The sequence below is a fragment of the Leishmania braziliensis genome, chromosome 29 (assembly GCF_000002845.2).
Source record: "Leishmania braziliensis MHOM/BR/75/M2904 complete genome, chromosome 29".
Taxonomy (NCBI): domain Eukaryota; phylum Euglenozoa; class Kinetoplastea; order Trypanosomatida; family Trypanosomatidae; genus Leishmania; species Leishmania braziliensis.
The window spans coordinates 887,524-913,107 of record NC_009321.2 but is presented as its reverse complement, the minus strand read 5'-3'; the positions used below and the strand labels follow the sequence as shown (position 1 = coordinate 913,107).

General features: G+C 56.5%; 6 protein-coding genes across 6 annotated transcripts; all 6 read left to right on the top strand.

The window, feature by feature from the left end:
* Positions 1-319: 319 nt before the first annotated feature.
* LBRM_29_2200 (hypothetical protein) lies at positions 320-1,174 on the top strand (the record flags this gene model as incomplete). Its single annotated transcript, XM_001566513.2, has 1 exon — positions 320-1,174. One exon carries the CDS (start codon positions 320-322, stop codon positions 1,172-1,174), a length of 855 nt encoding a protein of 284 aa, XP_001566563.2.
* A 1,428-nt stretch (positions 1,175-2,602) lies between these two features.
* On the top strand, positions 2,603-4,075 carry LBRM_29_2190 (conserved hypothetical protein; the record flags this gene model as incomplete). Its single annotated transcript, XM_001566512.2, has 1 exon — positions 2,603-4,075. One exon carries the CDS (start codon positions 2,603-2,605, stop codon positions 4,073-4,075), a length of 1,473 nt encoding a protein of 490 aa, XP_001566562.2.
* A 1,872-nt stretch (positions 4,076-5,947) lies between these two features.
* Positions 5,948-8,026, top strand: LBRM_29_2180 (putative GTP-binding protein; the record flags this gene model as incomplete). The annotated part of the gene is made up of 1 exon (XM_001566511.1): positions 5,948-8,026. The coding sequence occupies one exon, from the start codon at positions 5,948-5,950 to the stop codon at positions 8,024-8,026; it is 2,079 nt and encodes a 692-aa protein (XP_001566561.1).
* Positions 8,027-11,937: 3,911 nt separating this feature from the next.
* Positions 11,938-16,215, top strand: LBRM_29_2170 (conserved hypothetical protein; the record flags this gene model as incomplete). The annotated part of the gene is made up of 1 exon (XM_001566510.2): positions 11,938-16,215. The coding sequence occupies one exon, from the start codon at positions 11,938-11,940 to the stop codon at positions 16,213-16,215; it is 4,278 nt and encodes a 1,425-aa protein (XP_001566560.2).
* A 4,751-nt stretch (positions 16,216-20,966) lies between these two features.
* Positions 20,967-22,436, top strand: LBRM_29_2160 (conserved hypothetical protein; the record flags this gene model as incomplete). Its single annotated transcript, XM_001566509.2, has 1 exon — positions 20,967-22,436. The coding sequence occupies one exon, from the start codon at positions 20,967-20,969 to the stop codon at positions 22,434-22,436; it is 1,470 nt and encodes a 489-aa protein (XP_001566559.2).
* Positions 22,437-23,582: 1,146 nt separating this feature from the next.
* Positions 23,583-25,418, top strand: LBRM_29_2150 (conserved hypothetical protein; the record flags this gene model as incomplete). Its single annotated transcript, XM_001566508.2, has 1 exon — positions 23,583-25,418. One exon carries the CDS (start codon positions 23,583-23,585, stop codon positions 25,416-25,418), a length of 1,836 nt encoding a protein of 611 aa, XP_001566558.2.
* Between the last annotated feature and the right edge of the window lie 166 nt (positions 25,419-25,584).

Here is a 25,584-nt window from a genome sequence, read left to right as displayed (position 1 = left end):
GGGGNTAAAAAAAAAAAAAAAAAAAAAAAAAACAAAAAAAAAAGGAAAAACCATTCAATTTTACTTAAGGCATTCCCTTCCCAAAGCCTATAAAAACTAAACAATGTATAACAAAAGTCTTAACTACCAAGTACAAAAAACAACTTCAATACCGAAAACGACAATATCAAAAAACCGAAGGCCAAAATAAATAAAAAAAAAACCCCAAAATCTAAACATTTAACCACCCACAAAGCCAACCAAAGCACCCAACCACGACAAAAGTATCGTTTATAAAAAACCAAACAGGTACCCCCCAAGTCCCTCAAATTTAAAGTCTATGCCAAAAGGACGGGACAACGCTATCCTAATAAAACATCATAACTGGCCAGGGAAGCCCTTTCCTGCACCGGCGATGCCAGTGTCGAAATTTAACCGACACATGTTTAATACAGCCACCACACCACCAGACAAACTCGTCGGCCTGCTAGAGGAGCACCTCGCTGCCGCGGCAGCGGCTGCAGCAGAGAGTGAGGAGCGTGTAGCACTGCATCAGCGGCAGCTGTTTCACCCCCTTCCGCCTTTATCGCCAGAGCAACTACCAGACATGGCAGACCCCAAGTACTTCATACGCGTGCGGCAGGCGGCTGCGACCTTGTGGGCAAGCAACGCGGCCCCCCTAGTCGCACAGAGGTCCCATAATATCTCGGCTGGAGCTTCGTTGGCTGGGCTTGAGGTGGAAAAGCAAGCAAAGCGTAGCGAGAGGCACCACCATGCGCAACAAGTCGCGGGAGACTCTGCAACGCAGCCGGCATCGGACAGCGCCACATTACTCACCAGAAACGAGAAGAGCGCAGCAGACAGAGCACAAGAAGAGGGATTCCCCTCCCTCCCTCAAACAACCCGACAAACCGCTGCGCTATGCATTTGCCTGCTGGCGGCTTCTGCTTTCCTCTTCTGCACTCTCTTTTGTTTTTCGTGTCTCATTGTTTGGATCTGCAATCGATTTGTGTGCCCCTCTTTACGCGTGCGCGTCTGCGTATGGGGGGAGGGGCCCTCTGTGGCCCCTTTCCTTTCCACGTTATTTTTTTTTTTCTGCGTTCGTTTGTTTGTTTGCTTACTTTCTCAGCATAGTTGGCGGACGCACCACAGCAGTGGTGCTGCCAGTGAGGTATTACGTGATTGCGATAAGTGAGTTGGGCGCTGGTACGCGTGTAGCGTTACGTCGCGCTCTTCCTTTGTCTCTCTTTCTATTTGCCGGCTCCTCGTTTTGTTGTTTGGGGTACTTGTAGAACCCTGCTGACGGGGCGGGAGGGGACAACACTTCACTGCGCGGTGGCCAGGGTCTCGTACCCCACTCGGTGGGAGGGCCTGCCTGACACCCTCCCCTTCCCCTAATCCCTACCCACACCGAACCACTTCTGGTGGTGGCGTGGTCCAGCGCCTGCGACGCGGGGAGGTCAAGGCGCGGTGCATCACTGCGGATGCCGGCGGTGTAATGTCCTGGACGGCGTGGCGTCGGAGCGACCGGCGACAGCGGGCACGCCTCTGCCGCGGGCATGATGGGCGGGGTGTCAGCGCGGCACGAATGCATCTCGCGCGGCCCTCGCTGCTTGCGGGTGCGTGGGGCCTGGGCCACGCCGTGGGTCGCACCACGTGACGGCCGGCCTTGTGGGGGCGGCTGCACGGCGACGTGCGGAGCGTTGGTGTGTGGGCAGCGCTTGGGGCGGAGGGCGGCCGTGCGCAGATGGCCGTGTCGGCGCATCGGAGTACCGCGTATGTGGTGTGCTGCTTCTCTCTCCCGCTCTTTTCCTCCTTGTTACTGTGGAGGAGGACGCATCGCTTTGCCTGGGGAAGGGGCCAGTTGTTGCTGCGAACAAGCCGCGTGTGAAATGGGGAGGAAAATAGCGTGCACTCGTGAGAGGATCCAGAAAAGAGGTTGGCGTCGACAAAGCACGTCTTCACTGGAAAATGCCCCGAACACACACACACAAGAAAAGCAGCCAAAAGTATAAATGAAAAGGGGATGTCTTGGTGGGTCACCATATCAAATCTGTGAGTACCGTGCAGCGGTGCTGAGAAGAAATGCGTGGCGGCAGGAGTAGAAAAGACATGGCGCTCGTGTGTTTCCCAGCGGTGTTCTGCGGCACCTCTGTGCGCTTTTTCTTTGCCCTCCTACCTTCACTCGCGGCGCTCTGAGAGAGATGGGGCACCATGGCCAGAGTCACTTCGTGCTATTCTCACCCACATTAACCAACGAATGGCGAGGCAGAGAAAGAGACGATGCTATAGGAATCAAGCAGAGGTCGAACGCAGGCAGTAAAGTGCGTCATTGTGCGAAGTTGCGCGCTCATCTCTCTCAATGACGGCGCCTACGCCTTCGTGCAGAACCTCTTCCGACTCTCTCCCCCCCCCCCCCCGTACACGCACCTACACCAACAGGGCTTCTCTACCCGTTTCCACTTGCACCTCGATGTTTCTTTTTGTAGGTCTCGCTTGCGTCAGGATAGCGTAGAACACAGCGCCCTCTTTCCCTACCCAAGTATAAAGAGAGGAACACAGACGTGCGCGTGCGCACCCCACCCCCTCCCTCCCACCCGTAACCCCTCTCTATATATCATACATGGCCCGGATTACTGTGGAGTTACTCCGTCGCCGCGCGGAGCACAACGAGGGCTGTCTCTCGAACCTGAAGGAGATCGCTCTCCATCAGCAGGATATTGAAAAGATCGAGCTCATCGGTGACGCATGCCGCCAACTGGAGATTGTATACCTGTGCAATAACTACATCCGTGTCATTGAAGGACTGCGGCACCTGAAGTGGCTGAAGTACCTCAACCTCGCTGTGAATAACATTACGGTAATCGACGGGCTACAAGGGTGCGAGGCCCTGGAGCGGCTGGACCTCACGCTGAACTTCATTGCAGAGCCTACGTCGGTTCAGACACTGCTAGCGAATCCGTTCCTTGAGTCCCTGCACCTGACAGGCAACCCATGCACCAAGGTGGAGGGCTACCGCTCCTACGTAATTCACGCATTGCCTCAGTTGAAGGAGCTGGACGGTGATGTGGTAATCAAAGCCGAGCGCATCATGGCTCGGCAGGCAGAGGATGTGGTGATTGAGGCAGTCGAGGAGGAGGCGGTGAGGGTGCGCGAGGGGGAGCGCATTAAGCAAGAGATGCTGGCAAAGGGAATAGACCCTTTTCCACCAAAGTACAACGCGAAGGGCGAGCGCGTGTACGGACACACACCGGAGGAGCGACTGCAGGTGCTGCAGGAACAACAGGAGATGGAGCAGAAGAAAAAGGCTGAGGTGTCGACCCCGCAGCCTGGCAGCATCGCTGCTCTCCATCAGGAACTGCAGAGGCAGCAGCAGCCGTCGAAGCGGCTAACCACCGAGGAGGAACGAGGCAAGTTTGGTCGCCTGCTGCTGCGTAACGAACCCCGAGTGCCGTTTCGCATGAACCACGACGACGCTGAGGAGTTTGTACTTACTGTGGAGCCCGGAAAGTTTATCTCCACCACACTACTTTCCATACAGGTAGAGGTAGACGTGGTGCGTGTGTTCATCAAGGGTAAGTTACTACAAGTGCCAGTCGAGGATGAGCTGGCTGCGGACGCGACACAGGTGCAGCGCTCTACCACGACAGGGCAGCTGAAAGTGACGGTACCGTACACACCGGAGGTGCAGGAGCGACGCAGCGGCATGCGTGCACGTCTCAGAGGGCTGCGCGAGGTGGCCGAAAGGGTTTCCAGCGCTACTGGGGAGAGCGCATCCAGCGCTGTCCCAGCGTCTGCAGCTCCTTTTCCAAATACCGCTGAAGCACTCACTCGCTCCACACTGCTGGAGATTGAGAGTCGCATGGGCGGTAGTTCACCGTCTGTTTCAGTCGATCAGCCCGGGACAATAGGCATACTCAGTGGCAGTGAGAACACCATGACGAGCAGTAGCATCGTGAAGTCTGTGGATGTCCTCTCTCCTGTGTCGTCTACCATGATGGTGGCCGCAGATGCAGCTACATCAGTGTTGCCGCCCATGACAGCAGTGCCGACTCCGACCACCGCGGCGCAGAGCGATTGTACTATCTTGGATTAAGGAACGCTGCAACGTGAAGGAGGGCGGCGAAGAAACAGCGCTCGCCCATGGACTCGCGTGCATATTGGCGCTTTGGGACTCTCGCCCTACTGCTACTGGTGATGTACATAGTATTTGGTGAGGGACTCAATAATGCAGCGAAAAGGATGTGAAAGAGTGTAGCGTGTGTGTATGGGGGGGGGGGCGCACGTGGTACATCGCCTTGCGTGTGTCTATGCACGTGCGTGTCACAGCGCTGCGGGAAAGTGTGTCGGTAATAGAAAAGACCATCGAGTTTTCCGAGGAAATGCCTTGACTTCGTCAGCCATGATGTTGTGCGTGGCGACAACTCGGGGGGGGGGGGAAGACGTGATTTGTTTGTTGTTTTTCGACGATTTGTTCGTTGCTACTTGAGCTGTCATCTCTCTTCAAATGCTCTGTGCATGTCTGTGTGTCCTGTCCGCGCAGCCGCGCACTCCTTCGCCGTTCTCCCTTTCACCCGCTCTTCTTGCCGTGGTTTACGCAGAGTAGCTAGTCAAGAACAACAACAATGCATAAGGCCCAAAAGGGCAGCACTGTATTTCTTTACACTGCGTGTGGCCTCATCTCTCTACTCCTATGAGGCACTGCGCCCTCTACATCGATCACTCTTTGTCTCTGCGCGCATGCGTATGCGTGCCTGCTGGTGTGCTTTGAGGAGGTGAGGGAGGAACTCGTCGGATGTCGCCCTTTGGATACCTCGTCGTGACACATGATGTGGTCAATACGCATGAGTCTTTGCTCGTCCGATTACGCGTTGTTTCTTGCATGTGCTCCTCTTTCGCCTGACAGCACAGCTCTTACTCCCTTCCTCTCTCTTTCACGCTTGGTTTCAAACTCCGTTGCCCTTGCTTTATTGCCTTTCCCCGACTTGGTATCTACGTTGTGCGCCTCCCTTCACTCTTCTTCATCTTCCATTTCAGTCACAACACTTGTTGGCATCTGCATACACGCGCGACCCCTTCCTACTTTCCTCCTCTCTCTCTCTCATCCCACATCAGTGCTGCGCCATTCAAGGCTTCGACAAAAGTGAGTTTGGGTGCCCGTCCGCCTTTTTTTTTCAACGCTCCTTTCCCGTCTTTTCGTGTCCAGCGCTGATTTGCTTTCCCTACCCCTCCTCCCCCATCCCCACCCAAACTCACCCTCTCTCCTGGTGTGCGGGCCATTCTCCCATCTACGCACAGCCCCTCCCCCTCCCCTCAAGTGACGTCCACGGTCTCTCTGTGCAAACGTGTTCCTGCTTCAGTTCTTTTTTTTTCTCGTAGGCGTTTGTGCTGAACAAATTTACGAGAACGCAGCTGCTTTTTCGTTATAGAGCCGCTTTCTTTTGGTGCGTGTGCCCGGGTGCGCGCTCGCCCCTCCTCGGTGTCCCCCTCTTCGCTTTTCGTTTGTTGTGTGTGTGTGTGTGTGTGCGTGTTGTGTCACTTTTCTCCCCTTTGAGTAAGCTTTTACTTCCTGTTTGTGGGGCTTCTGTGTTTTTCTCTTCCCTCTCCTCGCTTTCATTCGTCTTCACGTCTCTCTCCTGCCCTTTGCGCATCCCAGAGTGAGGAAGTGAGAGGGAGGGGGGCGAGCGAAATAGGAAAGGGCACCACCACCACCACCACCAGTCGAACCGCAGACGTCCCCGTGCCCTTGCCGTAAGCAGCACCGTAGGGCACTCACATTGCACTTTTGGTGTATTTGTGTCTGCTAGCAGTCCCCTTTTCTCTTGTTTCGCTCTTTCGCTTTTTTTTTCCGGCTGCCCGTCATTGACGATTTATACCCCACCATTCCCCTCCCTTCATCGTTTTCCACACAATAACCCCCTCACCTCACCCCCCCCCTCACCCACGTCCGTCACCAAGACTCGCAACCATGGACCAGTTGATTGGTGTGATCAATGAGCTTCATGACGCCTTCTCCGGCGTCAAGATGAACATCAAGCTCAACCTCCCCCAGATCGCCGTCGTCGGTAGTCAGAGCTGCGGCAAGAGCTCCGTGCTGGAGTCGATCGTTGGCAAGGACTTTTTGCCGCGTGGCTCGGGCATCGTCACACGCTGCCCTCTCGTGCTGCAGCTCGTGCAGCTGCCCAAGTCCAATTCGGAGGAGTGGGGTGAGTTCCTGCACATCCCCAACAAGAAGTTCTTTGACTTCAACGCCATCCAAGAGGAAATCACGCGCCGCACCATTGAAGTGGCTGGCCCGCACGCGATTACGGATAAGCCGATCAACCTCAAAGTGTATTCGAACATGGTGCTCAACCTTACCCTCGTTGATTTGCCTGGTCTGGTAATGAACGCCGTGGGAGATCAGCCAAAGGACATTGACCGCCAGATCAAGGATATGGTGACGCGCTATGTGTCACCCAAGAACACGATCATTCTGGCCATTTCCCCTGCCAACACCGATCTTGCCACCAGCCAATCGCTGCGCCTGGCAAAGCAGCTGGACCCGGAGGGTACGCGCACAGTCGGCGTGCTAACAAAGATTGACTTGATGGACAAGGGTACGGACTGCTTTGATGTGCTGCAGAACAAGGTGCTGCATCTCCGCCATGGATTCGTCGGTGTTGTGTGCCGCAGCCAACAGGATATCAACGATCGCAAGTCGATGGAGGCTGCCCGGCAGAGCGAGTATGACTTCTTCGCAAACTCACCCACCTATTCCCCCATCGCAGATGAGGCCGGCACCGTCTATCTTAGCAAGAAGCTGAACAACTTGCTGCTGGAGCACATCAAATCCGTCATTCCAGACCTAAAGCGCCACGTGGACCAGCTGATGGAAGCCACCAGGAAGCAGATGGAGAAGCTCGGCATGTTTGATCAGAACATCACCGAGCCCAGCGCGCAGGTGCTGTCCCTCATCAAGCTTTTCAGCGACACAGTAAATCAGACGATCGATGGCGGTATCACGGATGCCACGAAGGAACTGCTCGGTGGTGCGCGTCTCGACTACATTTTCCACGAGTGCTTCGCCACCTACGTGACTAGCCTGAGCGCCAGGAAGGATCTCACAGACGACTACATTCGCATCAACACCCGTAACATGGCAGGTATGCACGCCACCCTGTTCCCCTCCGACCAGGTGTTCGTCGCCTTGTCGAAGCAGCAGATCGCCCGCCTCGAGGAGCCGTCCATCAAGTGCGTCTCTTTCGTGTACGAGGAGCTGATCAATATCGTGAATATCTGCGCTGCCAAGGTGGACCGCTACCCGAACCTGAAGCAGGCCATCATCTCGATTTGCCATAATATGCTGCTTGACTACCGCTCGCCGACCTCGGCGCACGTCCGTACCATTATCAGCGCCGAGCGCGGCTTCATTAACGTGAAGCACCCGATGATGGATGAACTAGCTCAGCGCGCGTTCGAGAACATCTACGGCACCCCAAACGGCCATGCGCCCTCGGGGCCGTCGAAGGGGACTGAGTCGAACCCTTCCACGACTGGCAATCCACCGGCGGATCAGAAGGGCAACAGTAAAGATCCCAAGAAAGATGACAAAAAGGGTGGCAAGGATGAAAAGAAGCTGGAAAAGTCGAAGGATCAGGGCTGGATTGACAGCCTCGCAAATGCCGGAAACAAGGCCAGCATGACTGACGTGCCATCACGCATTATGCTGGGCAACAGCATGACGATGCACGAGCAGCGCATGAACAACGCCATTCGCGAGATGGTAGAGGGCTACTTTGCGATTGTGAAAGGCAACATCGCCGATCAGGTGCCCAAGGCAATCACGCTGCTAATGATCTCTCGCCTGCGCGAGGAGGTCTATGCGCGCCTGGTCCGTGAGCTGTACTCGGAAAAGGCGGCCACTTCGCTGCTCTCCGAGCCTCCAGGCATCGCGGCACAGCGCAAAGCAGCCAAGGAGATGCTCGAGGCTCTCACGAAGGCACAGAATGCTCTCAACAGCGTGCGCGACTACCACCTCGGTAGGGAACCGCCCTCGTCTACCTAAGCTATAGAGCTTCAGTTTCCTCTACCGAGTACCCCCTCTTGCTCACCAGCTGTCTCATTGTCTGCCTGAGGAAAAAGAACTCGAAGACCACGGGTGGTGGTGGGGAGGGGGCACTGCTGCAATGCGATTTGATGAGTGCAGGGATGCCACACATGTAGGTTGGCAAGCACTCTGTGTGTCTATCCACACGCCTATGTTTACGTTACCTGTGATTGTCCCCTCTCTCCGCGTCGTGTGGTTTCCTTCTCCCCCGCCCCGCCCCCTTTGTTGTTGCCTGGTCTTGTTTGCTCTGATCCCTTCGCGCCTTCATATGTTTTGCTTCTCGTGTTTTGTCTTTATGATTATGATGAGTCTTTTGTTCTTTTTTTCACTGTTCCTTCAACTGACGAGGCTTTTTTTTTTGCTTCTTGGTGGCCACGGCTGCGGTCACTGTGCCGTTGCCCATACGCATGTGTTGTTCTCCCCTCCCTCTCTTCTCTTTCACAAACCTCGATGCTGCTATGTCGTTTCTGACTCTACACACGGGCATGTCAGAGAATGCGCTGGTTCTCTCCCCCCCCCCGTCTCTTTGCTGCCTCTTTGATTTGTTGTGGTTGTGGTTGTCTACATCGCATCTAAAAATGCGGATTCGGTGGCGAAAGAGCGGGAAAAAAGGACCCGCCCCCGCAGACGGAAAGACAAACGCAAAAGCGAATATTCCAGACGCGCATGCGTGTGCAAGCAATACTCTGCAGCTGAATGATCGAGAGCGAGAGGGATACACGGAGAGAAGGGATGGGGTGAGGGACTTTGTGAGGTGTCGATTCTGTTGTGGGTGTGAATACTCATTTGTTCTTGTTTTTGCTCTGTGACCTCCTTTTCTGCCTCTCTCGTCCTTTTTTCCTCCTCGCTTTCGTTTTCTCGTTGAATGTATTGATGCCTTTATTGCCACATGCCGTGCCCTCGCCTCCTACACAGTGCACTCAGAGACACCAGACACCAGTCCTCCCACTCTTTTTGCTGGTTCTATGTGAGCCCCCGTACGTTGGTCGCTCTTTCCCTCCCTCGTTGCGCGTGTGCGTGAGTGTGGTGTCGAGCCGCTCCTTTCAAAATTTCTTCTCGCTTAGTTTTGTGTGCGCTTGCTGGCCGTGTATACTACACCGCGTGCCACTTCTCGTGCCGTGTACAGAGGAGGAGGGAGGACGTTGCCGACATCAGCGTGGATGAGTCCTGCGCACACCTGGGCGGACTGAAGGACAACTCAGGAGGGAAGAAAGGGCGGCCGCAGCGAAGTGCGCAGCCAACAAATGAAAAGAAAAGCGTTGATGCAAGGCGAGTTGGACGTGTGCGGGTGTGTGTGCTCGGTCAAAAGGCGGGGCAGCTGAGTGTCGAAACGGTGCGAGAGGCGTGGCTGTCGCTCTCCGTTTTTGTTGAGAAAGTGAAAAGGGTGAAACGCTTCGAGTGCGTCTGTCGTTTGTTTTCCCTCTTTTGCTCGCGTTTCTTTTCTGGTCGCATTGCAGCGCTGCACTGCGACTCTCTTTTCCGTTTCTCCCTTGTATGCTATCGTTGTTACTACTTCCTTGGATGCTGCGCTAGCTAGGAGCACCCACCCCCCTCTCTCCTTCCACGCCAAGAACAGCAAGACGAACCACTACCACCACCACAAACGAAAAAGAAGAAAGGAGGGAGGGAGGGGCACAGCTACAATGGAAAAGGATAGGGCCGTGTGGTGGTGGTGGTGGAGGTGCTCCTTGTGGCAGCCTCTTTTACGGTATTCTCTCTCTCTGTGTGTGTGTGTGTGTGTCGTCCTTCATTCCTGTTTCTCCTGTACCGTGACGCTTTGTTGTGTCCCCCTTCTCGCTTCCTCTTCCTACGCTCACCAAATGATCCCGCATGACTGTTAACGCCAAGGAGGAACGAGGCCTGAAAAAGAAAAGATAAAAAAAGAAAATACCGCACGCTTATACGGAGCCTGCAGAGGAGTCTCGTAGCAGCTTGCGCGGCGTGCGACGCGAGAAAGGGCACATGTGTGTGTGTATGTGTGTGTGGTTGATTTCGAAGAGCACGCACACCCATCGGTACCACGCACGTCACCTCCTGCTTGAAAGATGGAGGCAAAGAAACAGGAATGCAGAGAAAAGGGGAAGAAACCACTGCACTGGCGGTGCATGCTTCCCACCTTCTTCCTTTGCCACTGTCTTTGTGCGGACCTTATCTCAGCCGAAAAGTGGATATGCCTTCTCTGGCCTTTCCCTACTCGGGCCTCGTTCGCGGCGAGCCGACTATGGTTGTCGTCAGCTTCAGCCTTGACTGCTACACCGGCGAACGACTCACTACGTGCCAACTGGAGCTGTTGTGTGTCTCGTCTCAGATCTCTGCTTCCGTCCTCATTGACAGCGCAGTCTTTTTTTTTATTGCATCTTTTCATTTCCTCGCGCACCCATTTTTCTCTCTCTCTCTTTCTGCGTTATGGTCACGTGTTCGTCGCCACACGACCCACAGGCCTTCGCATTTGTGCACTTACGCAGTGAAACAGTTGTGTGCTGCTCTTTCATTTTTGTGTTCGGCTGTAGCTGTAGTTCTGTTGCCCTTTTCTTGTTGGTATTAGTGTTGCTCGTGTCTCCGCCGCATTGTTAATTTGAGGTCTGCGTAACGCTCTCATCCCCTCGCTTTATCTACCTCCCATTCTATTGCGCTCACCTTCTTCACCGCGGAGTAGAGAGGTGGTACTCGTCGAGCGCGTGTTTAAGTGCGCGCCTTGATCTGTTCACCTCTCTTAGCGCCAGCAGAAAATACCGAGACACCCAAAGATTCATACCCGCTTTGTCTTTCCCTGAAGAGCAGACGCGGCACGCATTGCACTCACTAAGGTTATATCGCACCCGCCCACCACTGTGTCATCGTTTCCACACACATCCACACCCACGAACGTATATATATTTCGTTTCTTGTTTCGAGTCAGCAACCCTCAGCTAGATTAAGGTGTGCGCGTGTAGCGCGAGCGGCCCGATAGTCGGCATGTACAGCCGCGGTCAAGCGTAAATCGCACGAAAAAAGTGACTTACCGGCGCTAATCGATTGAGAGCTCATCCTGCTGTGAGGAATCTTGTCTCTCCCAACCGTTCTCGCTGTGCATATGCGCGCGTGCGTGCTTCGTGCGCAGTGTGTGTGATTCGAAGTGGTAAGCTACCTCACGGGAGAAGACAGTAGGCCCATCGATATTCTCCCCTCCCTCTCTCCTACTCTTGTTCAGCGCATCTGCGACGCGTTTGGGTCATCTTTTCCTTGGTTGTTTTTTTTTTTGTTTCTATTTCTGCCTTGTGGTTTTCTCTCCGGCACCTCGCCCTGCGGTGAGGTGCGCACGTGGTATCGTATTTAGCACCTTTTCGTTTGTACGCGCCTGCGTGCGTGTCTTTCAGCTCTCTCCCCCTCTCTCTCTCCGTGTTGGCGTTTAAAGGAAAGAATCCAAAAGTCCAAAACCAACCCCAAGGCGAAGACGCGCTCAGTGCGACCGCGCCATCCTGCTTTGCCTCGTTGATCGCTCTCTGCTGGCGACGCGCTTTCCTGCTTCGTTTTGTTGGCCGCTGTGTCTTTGTCCGCTTTTTCTCTTCTCTGTAGTAACTTCCCTCCCCCTCCTTGTTTACTTTGAGTCGTCGTGTCTGTGCGAGTCGGTACGCTACTCGGATTCTCTATAGTTGTCGTTTTGCGCTTTGAGGGCCAACGGAGACTCTGTCGTGGCAGCGCCATTCTTTTTCGTTGTGTTTGGCGGTCTGCTCTTGGCCTATCAGTGCCTGCTGTGGTGGTCTTGATGCGCGTGTAATGCATAACAACGAAAGTGATCCGCCCTTTCTTCTCGTGCACCACCCACCGCCCACTGCCCCTCAACGGAACGCTCGTTTAGCTCTGGAGGTGACTTCCGAGGTCGAAGCAAAATGCTGCGCCGCTCAATGTCGCTGCGCTATGCAGCCACCATTACCCTGATCGCTGGGATAATGCTCCTGATAGCCTCCCCCATGCATGGTCAGAGCGTTGCCACCGTTGCCGCCCCTCCGCCCTGTGACGACCATGGCACTACCTACATTGTCAACCTCGATGAAGCAACGCCTGGCATGCTCCGTTACCAGGGTACCAGCTCTTGCGTCTCCAATGACACTGCATCGATCATGATTGTGAAGGATCCTGATCTTCCTCATGCTGTGGTGCCCTTGGGTGAGTGGAGATACCTGGTGAGTGTTCACAGCCCCACGCCGGCAACGATCACACTGAATGCGATGTGTGGCAACACGGTCAAGTGTCAGTCGAACGTCACCTATGTTGTGTCGCAGGCAATGGTGTCGTCTTCCTCCTCCGCGCTGTTACCGTTCTCATCGCAGTCTTTGAGTTCCTCGGAAAGTGTGCTGCCAGGTCCCACGTACCCACTGTGCTCGCACGCATCCAAGGTGCGCACATGCCCAGTGGACGGGGTGTTAGCTGATAGCTTCCCGATGGACATGCAGGACAGCAGCTGCGCCTACACGACGACCATCTCACTTGAGCCGCATCTCGGCACTGTGACGCTAGCCTTGTCGGGACTCTTCTACACCTACACCCCCCCCAGCACCCCCACGGTCGGCGACATCACCTCGCTTGCCTACACCGTTCAGTGCAATGGCGCTACCGTGTGTGCCGATGTAGTGTCCGTGGTTCTGGGGCCTGCATCAGGCACCACCCCGCCACCGGGGCCGCCAAGCACGCTGCCGTCCTGCTCGCACAACAGCACCGTCAACAACTTCCTCATCGGTGCGGTGTACTTTCGTGAGCTCCCGCTAGACTTGCAGGACACGAAGTGTGCGTACAAGGCGACAATCGACGATCCGTCTGTGGGCACGGCCGTCGTTACGGAGCCGTCAGACCCCACGAGCTACATTTACAGCACGAGTCCCGGCACGGCGCCACAAGACACGAGCATCCCGTACACCATCTCGTGCAACGGCGTCAATGTCTGTCAAGGCTCGGTACGAATTCACCTGACGCTCGACACCCCTACTTGCCCGACCAGCGTCTCCGTTTTTATTGTGCCCCCCGGCTCGTTGCTGCAGGGCACTGTGAACAGCGGCTCCGTGTGCAACACCGGCGCGATTCCGTTGGCCGTGGTCCGCACCGCCGTGCCAGGCTTCACCCTCCATGCGAATGGCTCATTCGTATTCCAAGCCCCCGACACCGAGGCAGACGTGGTGGTGATGGTAGTGATGGAGTGCAGCGGGGTGGTTCTGTGCCAGACGAAGGTGGTGTTTGCAGTATCCGCTTCAACAGTGGCGCCCACGCCGACGCCGACTACGGCGCCGATCGAGGCGTGCCCCAAGTCATTCCTATATGAAGTGCCGACTGGGGAGTCGATCAACGGCGCCCTCGACGCGGTTCCTTCCTCTTCGTGTAACAGTACCACATACCTACTCGTGAACCGCAGCAGCGACGTCAAGGGCGATCTGAGCCTGAACCTTCTGGGTCAGTTCCGCTACACGGCGCCCAGCTTGCAGCGCGTCGATTACGTCGTCGTAGACGTGTTCTGCGGCAAAGTGTTTTTGTGCCGTACAAAGCTGGAGTTTGTGGCCTACACCCCAGTTCCGACCCCTTCTCCGACCAGCTCACCGCTGCCGCCGTGTGCGAACGTGTATTATTACCAGACGACTCCAGGTGTGCTCATAAGGTCGTCGCTGAACAATGTGCCTGGGCAGGATCCGTGTGCGCATGGCCGCTACTTCAAGCTCAACGACGCTCCACAGGTGGGCACCCTCGAGTTGGCGCTGGCGGGAGACTTTCTCTTTCATCCGCCAACGCAGGAGGGCCAGCTGTCCTTCACGTTCACTATGTACTGCCTGGGCCAGCCTTTCTGCACCGGAACAGCCTACCTGCTGGTGTCGAATGAGTGGACGCTGGGCCCGACACCAACACCCTCACCAAGCGAACCGGAAGGCGATACCATCATCAGCAAGCAGATCACCTGCCGCGGCACGTGTAACACGAAAGCCTGGAAGACGTACCCGAACACGAAGGTCTGGGACATCACGCCTGGCACCGGTTACACCCGCATGGATGGCCGCCCGGTCGATGGCGTGACCGTCACGTGGCGCAATAACTCCCTTGTCGTCCTCGCTTACAGTCTGATTGGCAACCTGGGCGCGCGCTTCCCCACCTTCGAGCTGATTACAACGACCCCGAAGGCATACATGGAGCCAACGGACTTTGCCGACAGCGTTGCCGCTGGCTCTCTTAGTTTTGAAATGAGCTGCCTGGCCAACCAAGGTCGCACTGGCATGGGCGAGGATGTGTGGAAGTGGACCAACCTGTCTCTCGCCTCTGGCACTGGCAGTGTCGGTGCCTACTACAGCTCCGGCAAGTCGTGGTACCAGAAGTTTGGGGGCAAGCACGTGAACTGCGACACTTTCACCGACCCGTGCACCTATGCTCCGCTGCTGACGCCAGCGAGCTACATGAACAGCTCTCTTGGCTTCTGGACGATCGACGTGAAGGACTGCGATGTCACGTGGGCAGGCATGTTCCCGTTCAGCTCGATGAAAAGGATGGTGAAGCATGACGGGTCGCCGGTGTGGACGTTTGCCGGTAGACTTCAGCTTGAGAGCACGCTCTACTCGGAGGCCGTGCAAGCGAGCTCGTGGGTCGAGCCTGGCCAGTTTGACGCGAACTACAGCGCGCACGACATTCTTATCAACCTTAACCAATTCGTCACGGTGACCAAGTGGGGGGTGCAGAAGTCGCTGATCTCCGTCGACGCGGAGCTCTTCACGTACGTGGACAACGAGACACACGACCAGGCGTTCGGCATCAACATGCTTGTCTACCCCTTCGTGGACTCGTACATGACAACCAGCTATGCCAGAGACCGCCATGTGAGAGGCTTCAAGTGGATATCACAGGACTGGATGTCGCCGAGCTCCGAGCAGTGCCCGACGTGCACCGGCTCGAAGACGAAGTGTGCGGCACCACTGGAGGGGGCGGACGTCTCCTACACGGGGCCTAACTTCCCGGAGGGCGACTGCCCAAATGGTGAGGGCCGTGTGCACCTCTTCAAGGGGCCTGCCATGATGCGTGGCGAGTGCCCAGATAACAAAATGCACGTTTTCAACCAGTACGGCTTCTCACCGACGCAGAACTGTTATACGACGTACCAGAACGTGACGCTGCGCGGTATCGTGCCGGGAAGCAGCGGCCTCAACGAGACCCTCGCGCGCGCCTTCAGCTACGAGGGCACGGTGCAGCTCATCCTGCTCATGGACGACCACAGTTACGTGCGGGTCAACTTGCGCCTGTCCATGTACGTCTCTCGACTCTCGAAGGATGCACACCACATCGAGGGTGGGATCAGCACGTGCCGCAGCGGTAGCTACTGGCCGGTGCTAGACCCGCTCGGTTTCTCGCTGGCGTCGAACCCGTTTCCGCTCAGCGGCGCCGCGGTGAAGCCGTTGTGCATTGACGACCTCAGTTCCTCGTACGGCCCAAGCGACTGGGCGCTCTTTACCCTCAACATGCCTGGCGTTAAGCCGAGCGAGGTGACGGTGCGCAGCGTGTACGTGCTGCATAACAACTCACGCATCTACCTGATCTACAAGGATCCGATCGATGGTGCGCTTACGATCCCGAGCAGCGGCGTTGACGGTGCCTGGTGGCAGTACAAGTATCCCTTCCTCGCCTTCCGCGACTTGGCGGCCCATGTGAAGAACAACAGCATCACCTACAGCAGGCAGATGGAGACTTCCGCGGCGGCGGCAAATGTTGTGTACGCCTTCACCTTCATCCCTGGCTCGCTCAACGTGGACACAAATATCGAGGTGGTGGTGGATGCACTGATCCAATCCGATGGGATGGCGGCAAGCACGGTGGAGTTCCGCCGTGTACTGCACGTCGACCCGCTTCTGACGCAGCTCAGTCGCCAGGGCCCACCGCCGGAGGATTTGTCCTCGCAGCGTGGGCAGGACAAGACGGACTTGTACGCCATCGGCGCCACCGCTGGCGTGGCCGCAGCCCTGGTAGTCACCGTCATCTTCTTTATTTTAGCGGACAACAGCCGGCCTTTGCCCAAGTGGGTGCCGCGCGGCAAGCTCATCAAGGAGACGGTGCTGTCTGTGCTGCCGGCTGGCTTGCGCGGGAAGAAAAAGCCCAAGCACGTAGTTCACAAGGACATGTACGACGCGATGAGATCCGGCAGGTACTAAGAGTGAGTGAGGGAGCGAAAAGGAGATGCTGACGTGCGCCGAACGCTAGGGGCTGATTATGGCGGCGGAAAAGCAGCGTGCCAATGTCCCAGTGGTGTTGATAGCGGGGTCGTTGCATCGATCGCTGCTGGAGCGACCGGTGGCGAAGAGAATCAGGGATACGGAGGGTGGAGGGAAAACGAGAGCACGAGGGGACGTCGAAGCGACAGAGCCGAAAAAAGAGTGCTGCCTCTGATCCCTTCCCTTTGTAGCTGCGTCTTGCTGTGTAGTTGTGTAGAGAGCAAATGACGTGTGGGTGTGGGCACATGTTCCTGCGATGGACGAGATGGATGGTGCCAAGAGAAAAGAGCGAGAAAAAAGGGGGGAAGGCAGTTGTACTTCACGAACAACGCTTGCGATGCAGCGATTTACTTCTCAAAGTTGTTTGTCGTTTTTGTGCGCTTTGTTGCCGCACATCTCCGTTGCTGCTGCAGGGGCGGGTGGCGCGTGCCGTCCTGTAGGAGCGTGTGTCTGTGCATTGTGTGCTTTCTGGTATCGTATGGGTGGACGAACCCCCCGCTGCGCTCTCTCTGTGTGTGTTTTTTTTTTCGTGCTTTGTTGTGCTTGTGGGACGCCTGTATGCGTGTATGCTTGCGCGTCGCGCGCGTTGAGGCAGGTTGATCACAAGAGATGGTTCGTCTCTTCACTCTGTCTGTGTGCGCGAATCTCACCCACCTACGTTTTGCCCTCTTTCCCCTGTGGGCTGGCGTTGAACTAATCATCGTCACCTCAACGGCTTCCTTTCTTCGTTGTTGGCCTGATCCCGCTTTGCATATCAGTATGTGGGTCTCATCTGGGTGAGTGTTGCGGTCGTGCGCGTCTTTCTGTGTGTCTGTTAGGGATGAAAGCTGGAGGCGCTGAGGATCGAGATGGCCAGCGGGGCGCTCTGCGTTGGGTGGGATGCACTTGCATCTCTCTCTCTCTCATTCCCCTGTTGTGTAGTTGGCTGTGTGCGTATGACTCTGTACGTGTATGTGGGTGTATAAAACGCCTTGTTAACGTACCACCAACTGATTAATAAAACCACGCAAGCAGCAGCTGCAGCTGCAGCAAGGCACAAACAAGCACGTACGTCGACCAATACTGTGGATACCGACGCAGAGAGAAAGAGGCCGGTGTAGCATTGGGCAGGACGAAGGAAGGTGAAGAGGCGACCTTCACGTATACGGGCGGCGCGCGCGCCTGTAATGAGAGGCCTACAGCACGCCTGGAGGACGTATACACCTCCGCTTCTCTCTTTACGCACTAGCCAGATAGTATGTCCACGGAAATGCCCCATATGAGAGACGTCATTGCGCGAGTTGTATCTCCGAACAGTGCCTGCGATGCCCAAATGCGTGATGGAAAGAGGCGCTTCTTTTTTTTCCTTTGCCGTGAACCCCGTAGGTGCTGCCTGCGGTGGCACGTGACCGTACATCAACCCACCCCCCTCTCCCCTCACACACCTGCGTGACTGGCTCCGCGCCCATTCTTCGCTTTCTTCGTCTCTGCCCTCGTTCACTCGATCTTTCCCCATTCACCTTCTCACCCTTCGTGACGCTCCCTCACTCTTATTTCCGTCCGGGTTCCTACATGACTCGTTTCTTTCTCCCCCTCCCCACCTTGCATGACCCCCGTCTGCATACAGACGTGTCTGGCGCGCACTACTCACCGAAGATGTTGCTTTGATCTCGTAGATGTTGTCGCTTTTCGCTCGCATCGCACTCTCTTGATCTCCATCTGTGCCTTTTTTCCTTTTTACGGCGCTCTCGGTCAATCCGTCTTGCTTCGGTCGCTCTTCCGTCAAGCAGTTGACGCTTTTATGCGGGCACATTTCCGCCAGCCTCTTTGCACCCTTTAAGCCCCCACTATCGTCAACGCAAAACCAAGGAAGCAGCATCGGCTCCTTCATCGACTCCCTCTCCTCCAGCGCGACTCACAGAATTCCTATCCACCGCACTCTCTCGAGTCTCGCGCGTTGTCTACTTTTTTTTTTCTTCACACCCCAACCGCTTTCTGCATGGTTGCTGTGCTTCTTATGCTCATTATTCTTAACCGATTGACACGAACAATCCCAGCGCGCACGTGTTCACCTCTTTTGAGTTTCTCTGTCGTTGTCATAGCAGCACCAACAGCAAAGCAAGAAGCGAGGCACCGTAGCTCGTAGTACCAGCAGCTCTAGTGAGTCACAGTGGCCGAAAGACAAGGCGACAGATCACACCTTGGTCTGAAGATAAAGAGAGAAAAAGAAGAAGCGAGACCCTGGTAGCCCACAACCTCGGTGTTTTAACTTCAGTGTGGCCCTTCTCTGTCGAGGAACACGAGTCAAACGCTACTCGCCCCCAGTTCTGCCCACAGCCCATCGCGCCGTGCAAAGCCGCACTCAGCACGCGCTGCAGCAGCACGCCCACAGAGCTAGCTGAGCACGGCCCCTGCCTCACACCCTACCCAACCACCCACCACTGTTTCGCTGGCCGCCGCCTGGTGCGTCCCGTGGCGTGGCTCGACGCACTCCCCCCCTCCACAGACACACCAGTAGACCACGAGGGCCGCGTGAGATGTGGCCGAGCCACGCTGACACTCCGCGCGTCACACGGATGGCGCACACGTGCTCGCCGTCGCAGGCTGCTCCGACGCAACGCCGTCCACGACCTGACCGCCGAGATCCGCAGCGATACATCGGTCTGGCCTCCCCTGCGTCGTAGACACCTGACCCTGTCAGAGCCAGAGGGTGGTTCGGCACTGGCAGGGAGAGAAGAGGGGCTGCCTGGCAGCCTCCCACAGGGTGAGGGTAGTGAGATGGTGGGATGCTGCGCGCTGAGGCATGTTGCCCCCCCTTCTCCTGTTATCAGGGGAAACGGAACAGCAGCGACAACATAAAAGAATATCAACAAAGCCGGAGAAGCAGGTTGGGGGAAAGGGTGGGATTGGACATGGCCGAGGCGTAAAGTGACTCGGTCACGTGCCCGAATGTGTTTCGTCTTTAATGGTCAGCTTTCTCCAGGCCGTCTTTGGTGGTACTTTTTCTTTTTTCTCTTTGTCGTTGGCGGTCTGTTGGCGTACGTTCGGTTCTCCCCCTTCCCCTTGTCCTCTACCGCTCTTCTCTTCTGCTCATCTATCTCGCCGCACTAATGCGCACCTTGGTCCGTGTTGTAGGTGTGTATTGTTTGAATCTTGCCTTCCCCTTATCCTCATAGCTCTTGCTTAATCTCTTCCTCGTCTGTGGTGGAGGATACCATACTCGCCTCCACCACGTTGCTGTGTTGGAGTCTCTCCTTGGTTTTCGTTTGGAAATGTGGAAAGTCTTCCTGGTGTTTTCTTTTAGTGCTTGCGTGCGTCTGCCGCGTGCTGCCTACCTTGTGGAAGTGTGTTTCGGTGTGTCCTCCCCTTCTCTCTCTCTGTATGTGTGTGTGTGTGGGGGGGGGGGCGGGGGGTTGTAAAGGCGTGCGTATTCGTGTTGGCGCTTTCTTCTGCTGCTGTAGTGCGTGCACTTCCGCTTCGCTTTCTCTCTTCTCATCTCTCCAGCTGTTTTTCCCTCTTTGTGCGTACGCCGGTGGCGTCTTTGTTTATTTTTTTTTTTTGTGTTTTTCTTTGGTCTTTAGGTGCTCTTTTTGTCGCCTCTGTTTTCGTCGACGTGTCCGTTTCCCAGCAGGAGCTGAGCCGCGGTCTGCACCACAGGTGCGTTGGACGCGCTGTGGATCCCCCTTTCTCTCTCAGCCATGGCGGACAGAAAACACACTCAGTCGTCAGCGGATCGGATAGTGCACCCGTAACACGCGTGTACGCACCCCCCTGCCTTGATACGGAGGCCATAGGGATGCCTATGGTTCTTCTTCTAAGAGACACGTGCGTGTTGCCGCACCAGCCTCCTCTCTCCCCCTTCATGTAAAAGTACGCCATGGCGTCCTCCTTTTTTTTCTTTCCTCCAATGAGTGGCCTCGTTTGCCTCTTTAGCGCGTTCCGCCGGGGTATCCTGAACCTCTCTCCCCCTGTAGCCCCCTCCCCTGTCTTCTTCTTGCCCCACAAATGTGCCACAGCAACGGCACCCGTTGACGGTCGTTGTGATGGCGGAGAGGGGGGAGAGGTGGCGAAGGGGTAACTCCTGCTGGACGCACTACATTCTTTGCACTCGATGTTCGCGATGGGCTTGTACTTTTCACCTGCTGTCACCTTATTGTCTCTCGCTGCTTGTTAGTGTGCGGCCGTCTTCCAACTGAACTCGCCTATTACGCTCTCCCCTTCCCCTTGGAAGCGTACCTCTCCCTGTACCTCATTTCTCCCCATTCTCGGATGATCCACCTGCACCCACGCACGCACAGATACATGCATACATGTTGACCAGACACAAAAAAGGCAAGGAAGGGGTACTGGTGCTCGTGATATTTCTGCTGTTGCCGCTACCTGGCTCCTTTTTTTTTCTGTTCTGCTGCCTTTGACTCGAGGAGGGCAAGGCCATGTGGACAGCGCACAGCTCGTCGCCCCTCAACCTTCACCTTTATGTTCTGGCTGCTTCAAAGGCCCTAAAGCGCTCGGCACGGTTGCATTGAAGCACTTGAACCAGCGACACAGAGAACTAGGTACGGACTCGCACGTAAGCCATGTGGCCCTCTTCCACTGTCGTACGAAGGGCTTCGGCGAACTGCGTCGTGCAGTACCTGTCCACGTCTTTTCTGCCATGTGCCACTGTCATCTCTTCACCTGCATCTCTGTCGAAGAGTCGTGGCACCTCCTCGATGACGCGCGGATCTCAGACGATCATCACGGATGGTGGCTCCACTGCGTTTCTGCAAGCTCGCCGCTACGGGTCCGCGAAGGGCCGCGCCGGTCAGGCGAGAGGTACACGAGGCGCAGCTAAGGCAAAGGCGGACTCAGGCGCGGCTGGCGGTAAGGCTGCAACATCGTCGTCGCGGCGAGCGCAGCCAGTCTCCATGTCCGCCCGGCACAGCTCAACCCTGTTACGTAGCTCTTTGGTCACAAGCAAGCAGGTGGACGAAACTGCCGCGTTTTTCGATCGAGGCAGCTCTTCACGAGATGAGGCAGCGGAGTCAGTGGACAAAGAGAGTGAGGGAGAAAGCGAGGGTCTGTGCCCATCTCCGTCAGCACGATGGAGGCGCGCGAGCCTTCGCGCAATGCGTGGCCGCGACAGTGTCCCAAGACTCGCAGCCACAGAAGCGCGTGATGACGCGGACGAAATGGATGACATCGATAACGGTGGCAGCGATGAGTTTTCAGAGCCGCCCACAGAGGACCCCGTCGTTGCCACTCTGCACGACGAGTTTGGTGGCAGTGATGAGCTTGAGAGGGATTATGGCGAGCGACGTAGCCGCAAGGGCACCGAAACGTGTTTAGACGGCGTTTCCCAGGCGGAGGAATACGACGGTGCGGCTCTGACGCGGCGATTGCGACGTCGTAGTCTCACGGCATCGGCCGCGGACACGGACGCTGGCGACGCTGATGCGACTAGCACAGCTTCTTCGCCAGCAGAGCTCCTGCAGCGGACCGCAGACTCGGCGGTCGTTGATGAAGAGATGGCAAACCGCTACTTGGCCCTCGCGTTTCCCGAATTGGCGGCCGAATACGCCGCTGCAGGCGACGGTGCGAACACAACTCCCGTGAGTGAAGTCATGACGGACTCGGCGGTGGTCGCAGCGTGGCGCTGCTCCACCTGCAACAACGTCTGGCGTAGCGGTGTTTTTGTGCGATGCATACTCAAGAACGGATGCCCGCAGTGCGCTGCAAACCGGACGTCGACGCTGGCGAAGGTGCGGCCTGACCTGCTCCAGCTGTGGGACTACAACCGCAACAACCCATTTCTCAAGCCTGAGGAGATCGCTGCTGACAGCAAGCAGAGTGTCTTTTGGAGATGTCCCATGTGTCGTGAAAGCTATGCCGCTCGCGTGAAGGACCGGGCCCTGGACAAGGTCCGCTGCTCGTCGTGCGCGCTGCTGCGCTCTCAGTCGGCGGGTGAGCTAGCCTCCGAGGAGAGCGTGGTGCTGCAGGAGTGGCATCCGCTAAAGAACGGTGATCTCCGCATAGAGCAACTGTCGCCGACTGACACAAGAACGAAGGTGTGGTGGCTCTGCGCTGGGTGTGGGCATGAGTGGGAAGCCTCACTTGCGGCGCGTCTCACACGCGGGCGGCTTAGAAAAAGAAGTCTATGCCCCGCATGCCACGGAAAGGGTGTGACAGAACTCCTGCAATGAAAAGCGGAAAAAGGAGCAATGATAGCAAGAGAGGGAGGTGCGTTGAGTCTGACACTGCACGCGCCTGTATGTGTATGTATGTGTGTGTGTGGTGGCGGGGGGGGGGTATGCTTGCATGAGAGAAGAACTGCCGACGAGCGGCTCTTGTTCACAGATTGGTTTGGCTCTTTAAAAAAATTTTTTTTTTTCGTCTCTCTTCTGTTGTCACAGGCGTAGTGGTGATCGCTGTTGGCGCTGTCTGTCTCGACCTCCTTTTCCCTCTCTCCCACCCCCTCCTCTCACCCTGTCTTATTTTTTTCCCCTTGGTCTGACACCACGTCTCACGCGCCTCTGTGTCTTCCTCTTCCTTCTTTTTTTCTCGCTCGTATGGCTCCAGCAGACTAACGGACGCATCTATCGCCTTACGCTGCGACTCCCCCTTTCTTCCTCCTCCCCCATGCACCTGCTCGCTTTTCTGGCGAGTGTACGTGTGTGTATCCACCTGATTGTCGGCAAGTCCGCCCGGAGGGGCACTAGAAGCACAGAGGCTAAGAAAAGAAAGAGGAGGACATGCGCATGCAGAGAGGTGATGAGTAGCGCCAAGACGTGTCGTAAACAGACTTAGTGGTGGGGCAGAGGCCTCTTTCAAGCGCTCCATAGCGTGCGCAGGCATTCAGACACCGACTAGGCATCTCTGGCGAGGCGCCTGCATTCTGCCAAGCTCCCAGTCCCAGTTGTGATGCGGATTTCCCACCTTGTGTATGTGAACACCGTGAAGAACTCTGATTAACGTCGTACACTTGACAGTACATGTGCGCTGCGATCTGTTATGGTCGCTGGCTGGTCAGCAGTTACACCTTGTGTGTGCTTGCGTATGTCTTCCGCTCTCCTGCGCAATGACAGACGTTACCGCTTCCTCGACTTTCGTTGATTTCCCTCATTCTACCATCCCTGCTCCGTACGTGGACCGGCGCGAACCCAAGCATGTGAGAAAACAACAATACCCCCCCCCCCCACCACCACCACCACCATCACACACACCCCGACACATTGAGATATCAAAGGTACTGTACACAGATCGGAGAATGCAGCCCGCCTGTGGCTGCCATCCGCAACGCATGATACCCGCGCACCCAGACCAGTAACACGCTTTTCCACTGACTCGTAATGGTTAGACCTTCATCCACCGCATCTGCGGCTGCGCAACAGCTCGGCGAGCCGCTGACCTCCTCATGTAGGGCCATCTCGAACCCGTACAAGTTCTCGATGCTGCGCTTGCTTGAGTGCGTGGGTCTGCAGCACTATGGTACCTCACGCGCCACGATGCCGTCTCGCACCAGCGAGGAGGCGGCTCGCATTGCTCAGCACTTGAGCAAGGTGAAGGAGGAGGTGGCTCGTCACCTGGAGAGTGTGCGGCGCCGCAACATACACATCAACAAGCGCAAGCCGACCATTGCGGCGGTACAGGCGATGCAGTGGGCCGCGACCACCTCCCGTCCAGTAGAGTCTGATGATGGCCACATTACTATCAGCGATGATTCAGCGGTTGGCACCAGCGGCCGGCCCGCAGAACTGCCCACAATCTACCTCTCTCTTGAGGAATCGGTGGAGTGGAAGGCGTTTCTTGCCAGTGCGAAGCCTGAGAAGCGTCATGCCATGACGGTGCTGCGACGACTCTCTGTCGCGCTTTGGCGCGCCCATCAGCGCGATCTTTGTTTGTGGTGCTGGTTTCCTCGCAGCGTGTGCATGTGCACCGAGCTCGACGCATACCGTGCCACACTGCCTGCCGATGTGCTAGACCAGCATGTGGAGGTGACTATGCTGCTGCACAGCGAGGAGTTAATGCGCAGCACGAACTCAGGCCATATTGCTGCCTACCTCCTGGGCGCGCCCTTGCGCGTCTGGGGGCTCGCCAACGACGATGCATACCTGCAACAGCTTGCGCCAGTGGAACACCGTCAGGCAGCGTGCGCAGCCGAGGAGCCAGCGAGCGTCTATCACGTCTCGCTGTACCCGTCTTCGGACGCCATCGCCATCTATGACTACATCCGCGAAAAGCATCTCTACCGTTCCCAGCTGGATGACGGATGCGGTGAGAGGAGGAGAAGGGATGACGGCTGCACTCCTAAAGGAGAGGTCGACAGCAATGGTGGTGATGGTGTCAACATGGCTTACACGTTTCCACGCGCAACTGCTCCAGCAACGGAGAACAGCAGCGAGGGTACGGCAGTGCACCCCGTGTCACCGCTAGCCGATGCAGGGAGCCGTTCACATTTGCAACGTAAGGTGCACCTCATCCTTCTCGACAGCACGTGGGGCCAGGCGCTCTCGCTGAACCGCCACATCACTCGTTTGATTCCTCGCGTTTCACTCGAGATTGCCGAGGACTACGAGTCCCTCTTTCAGGCGCTGCGCAAGCGCACCCGCGAGAACTGTGTCAGCACGTTGGAGGCAACCAGCATGGCAGTGGAGCAGTGTCTGCGGGCCATGGGCTACGCCGCCGAGGCTGCATTCACCTCGAAGACGCTCGCGGACGCCATGAAGAAGTTTGTAGACTCCCGATGTCTTCTCAAGTACGTTGATGCGCAGTTCACAACTAACAGCGGAGCCCTTGACGAGCTCCGTAGCCGGCGCGACGCTGCGCGTCGCAAGGATGCCTCCCATCGTCAGGAAGTTCTTGCTGTCCAGATGCAGTCGGACGAGGCTACCCGCCGCCTGCGGCTCCCGCCAGTTTTGAACTACTGCTACTACTGCGACTGCGTGATTGGGTGGCATCGCATGGCTGAGCACGTGATGGGCCGCAGCCATCGCACGGCGGTAGAGCGCAACCCCTCGTGCGCACCTTCTGCTGTGTCGCGGACTGTCGTGGTGCCCGACTTCTCGCGTCCGCGGCGCCTCATGGGGAAAAAGGAAAGGACTGTAACCGGGCCTCTATCCAGTAATGCGGAAGCAGCAAGGGAGCACCTGGCGGGCGTGCTCACTCAGCAAGCAGGCTCTGGCTAATCGCTCGACGAGGAACGGCGAAAGGTGCACACCCACCCACCCACCCACAGGAAGAGAGAGGCAGTCATGCCATCTTCCGCTTCTCTCTAGTGTCTCTCTTTGGTAGCGATGTGTGCTTTATTTCGCAGCGCTCCCTCTGCCGGGCGGTTGCTCCCCTCTCTATGCT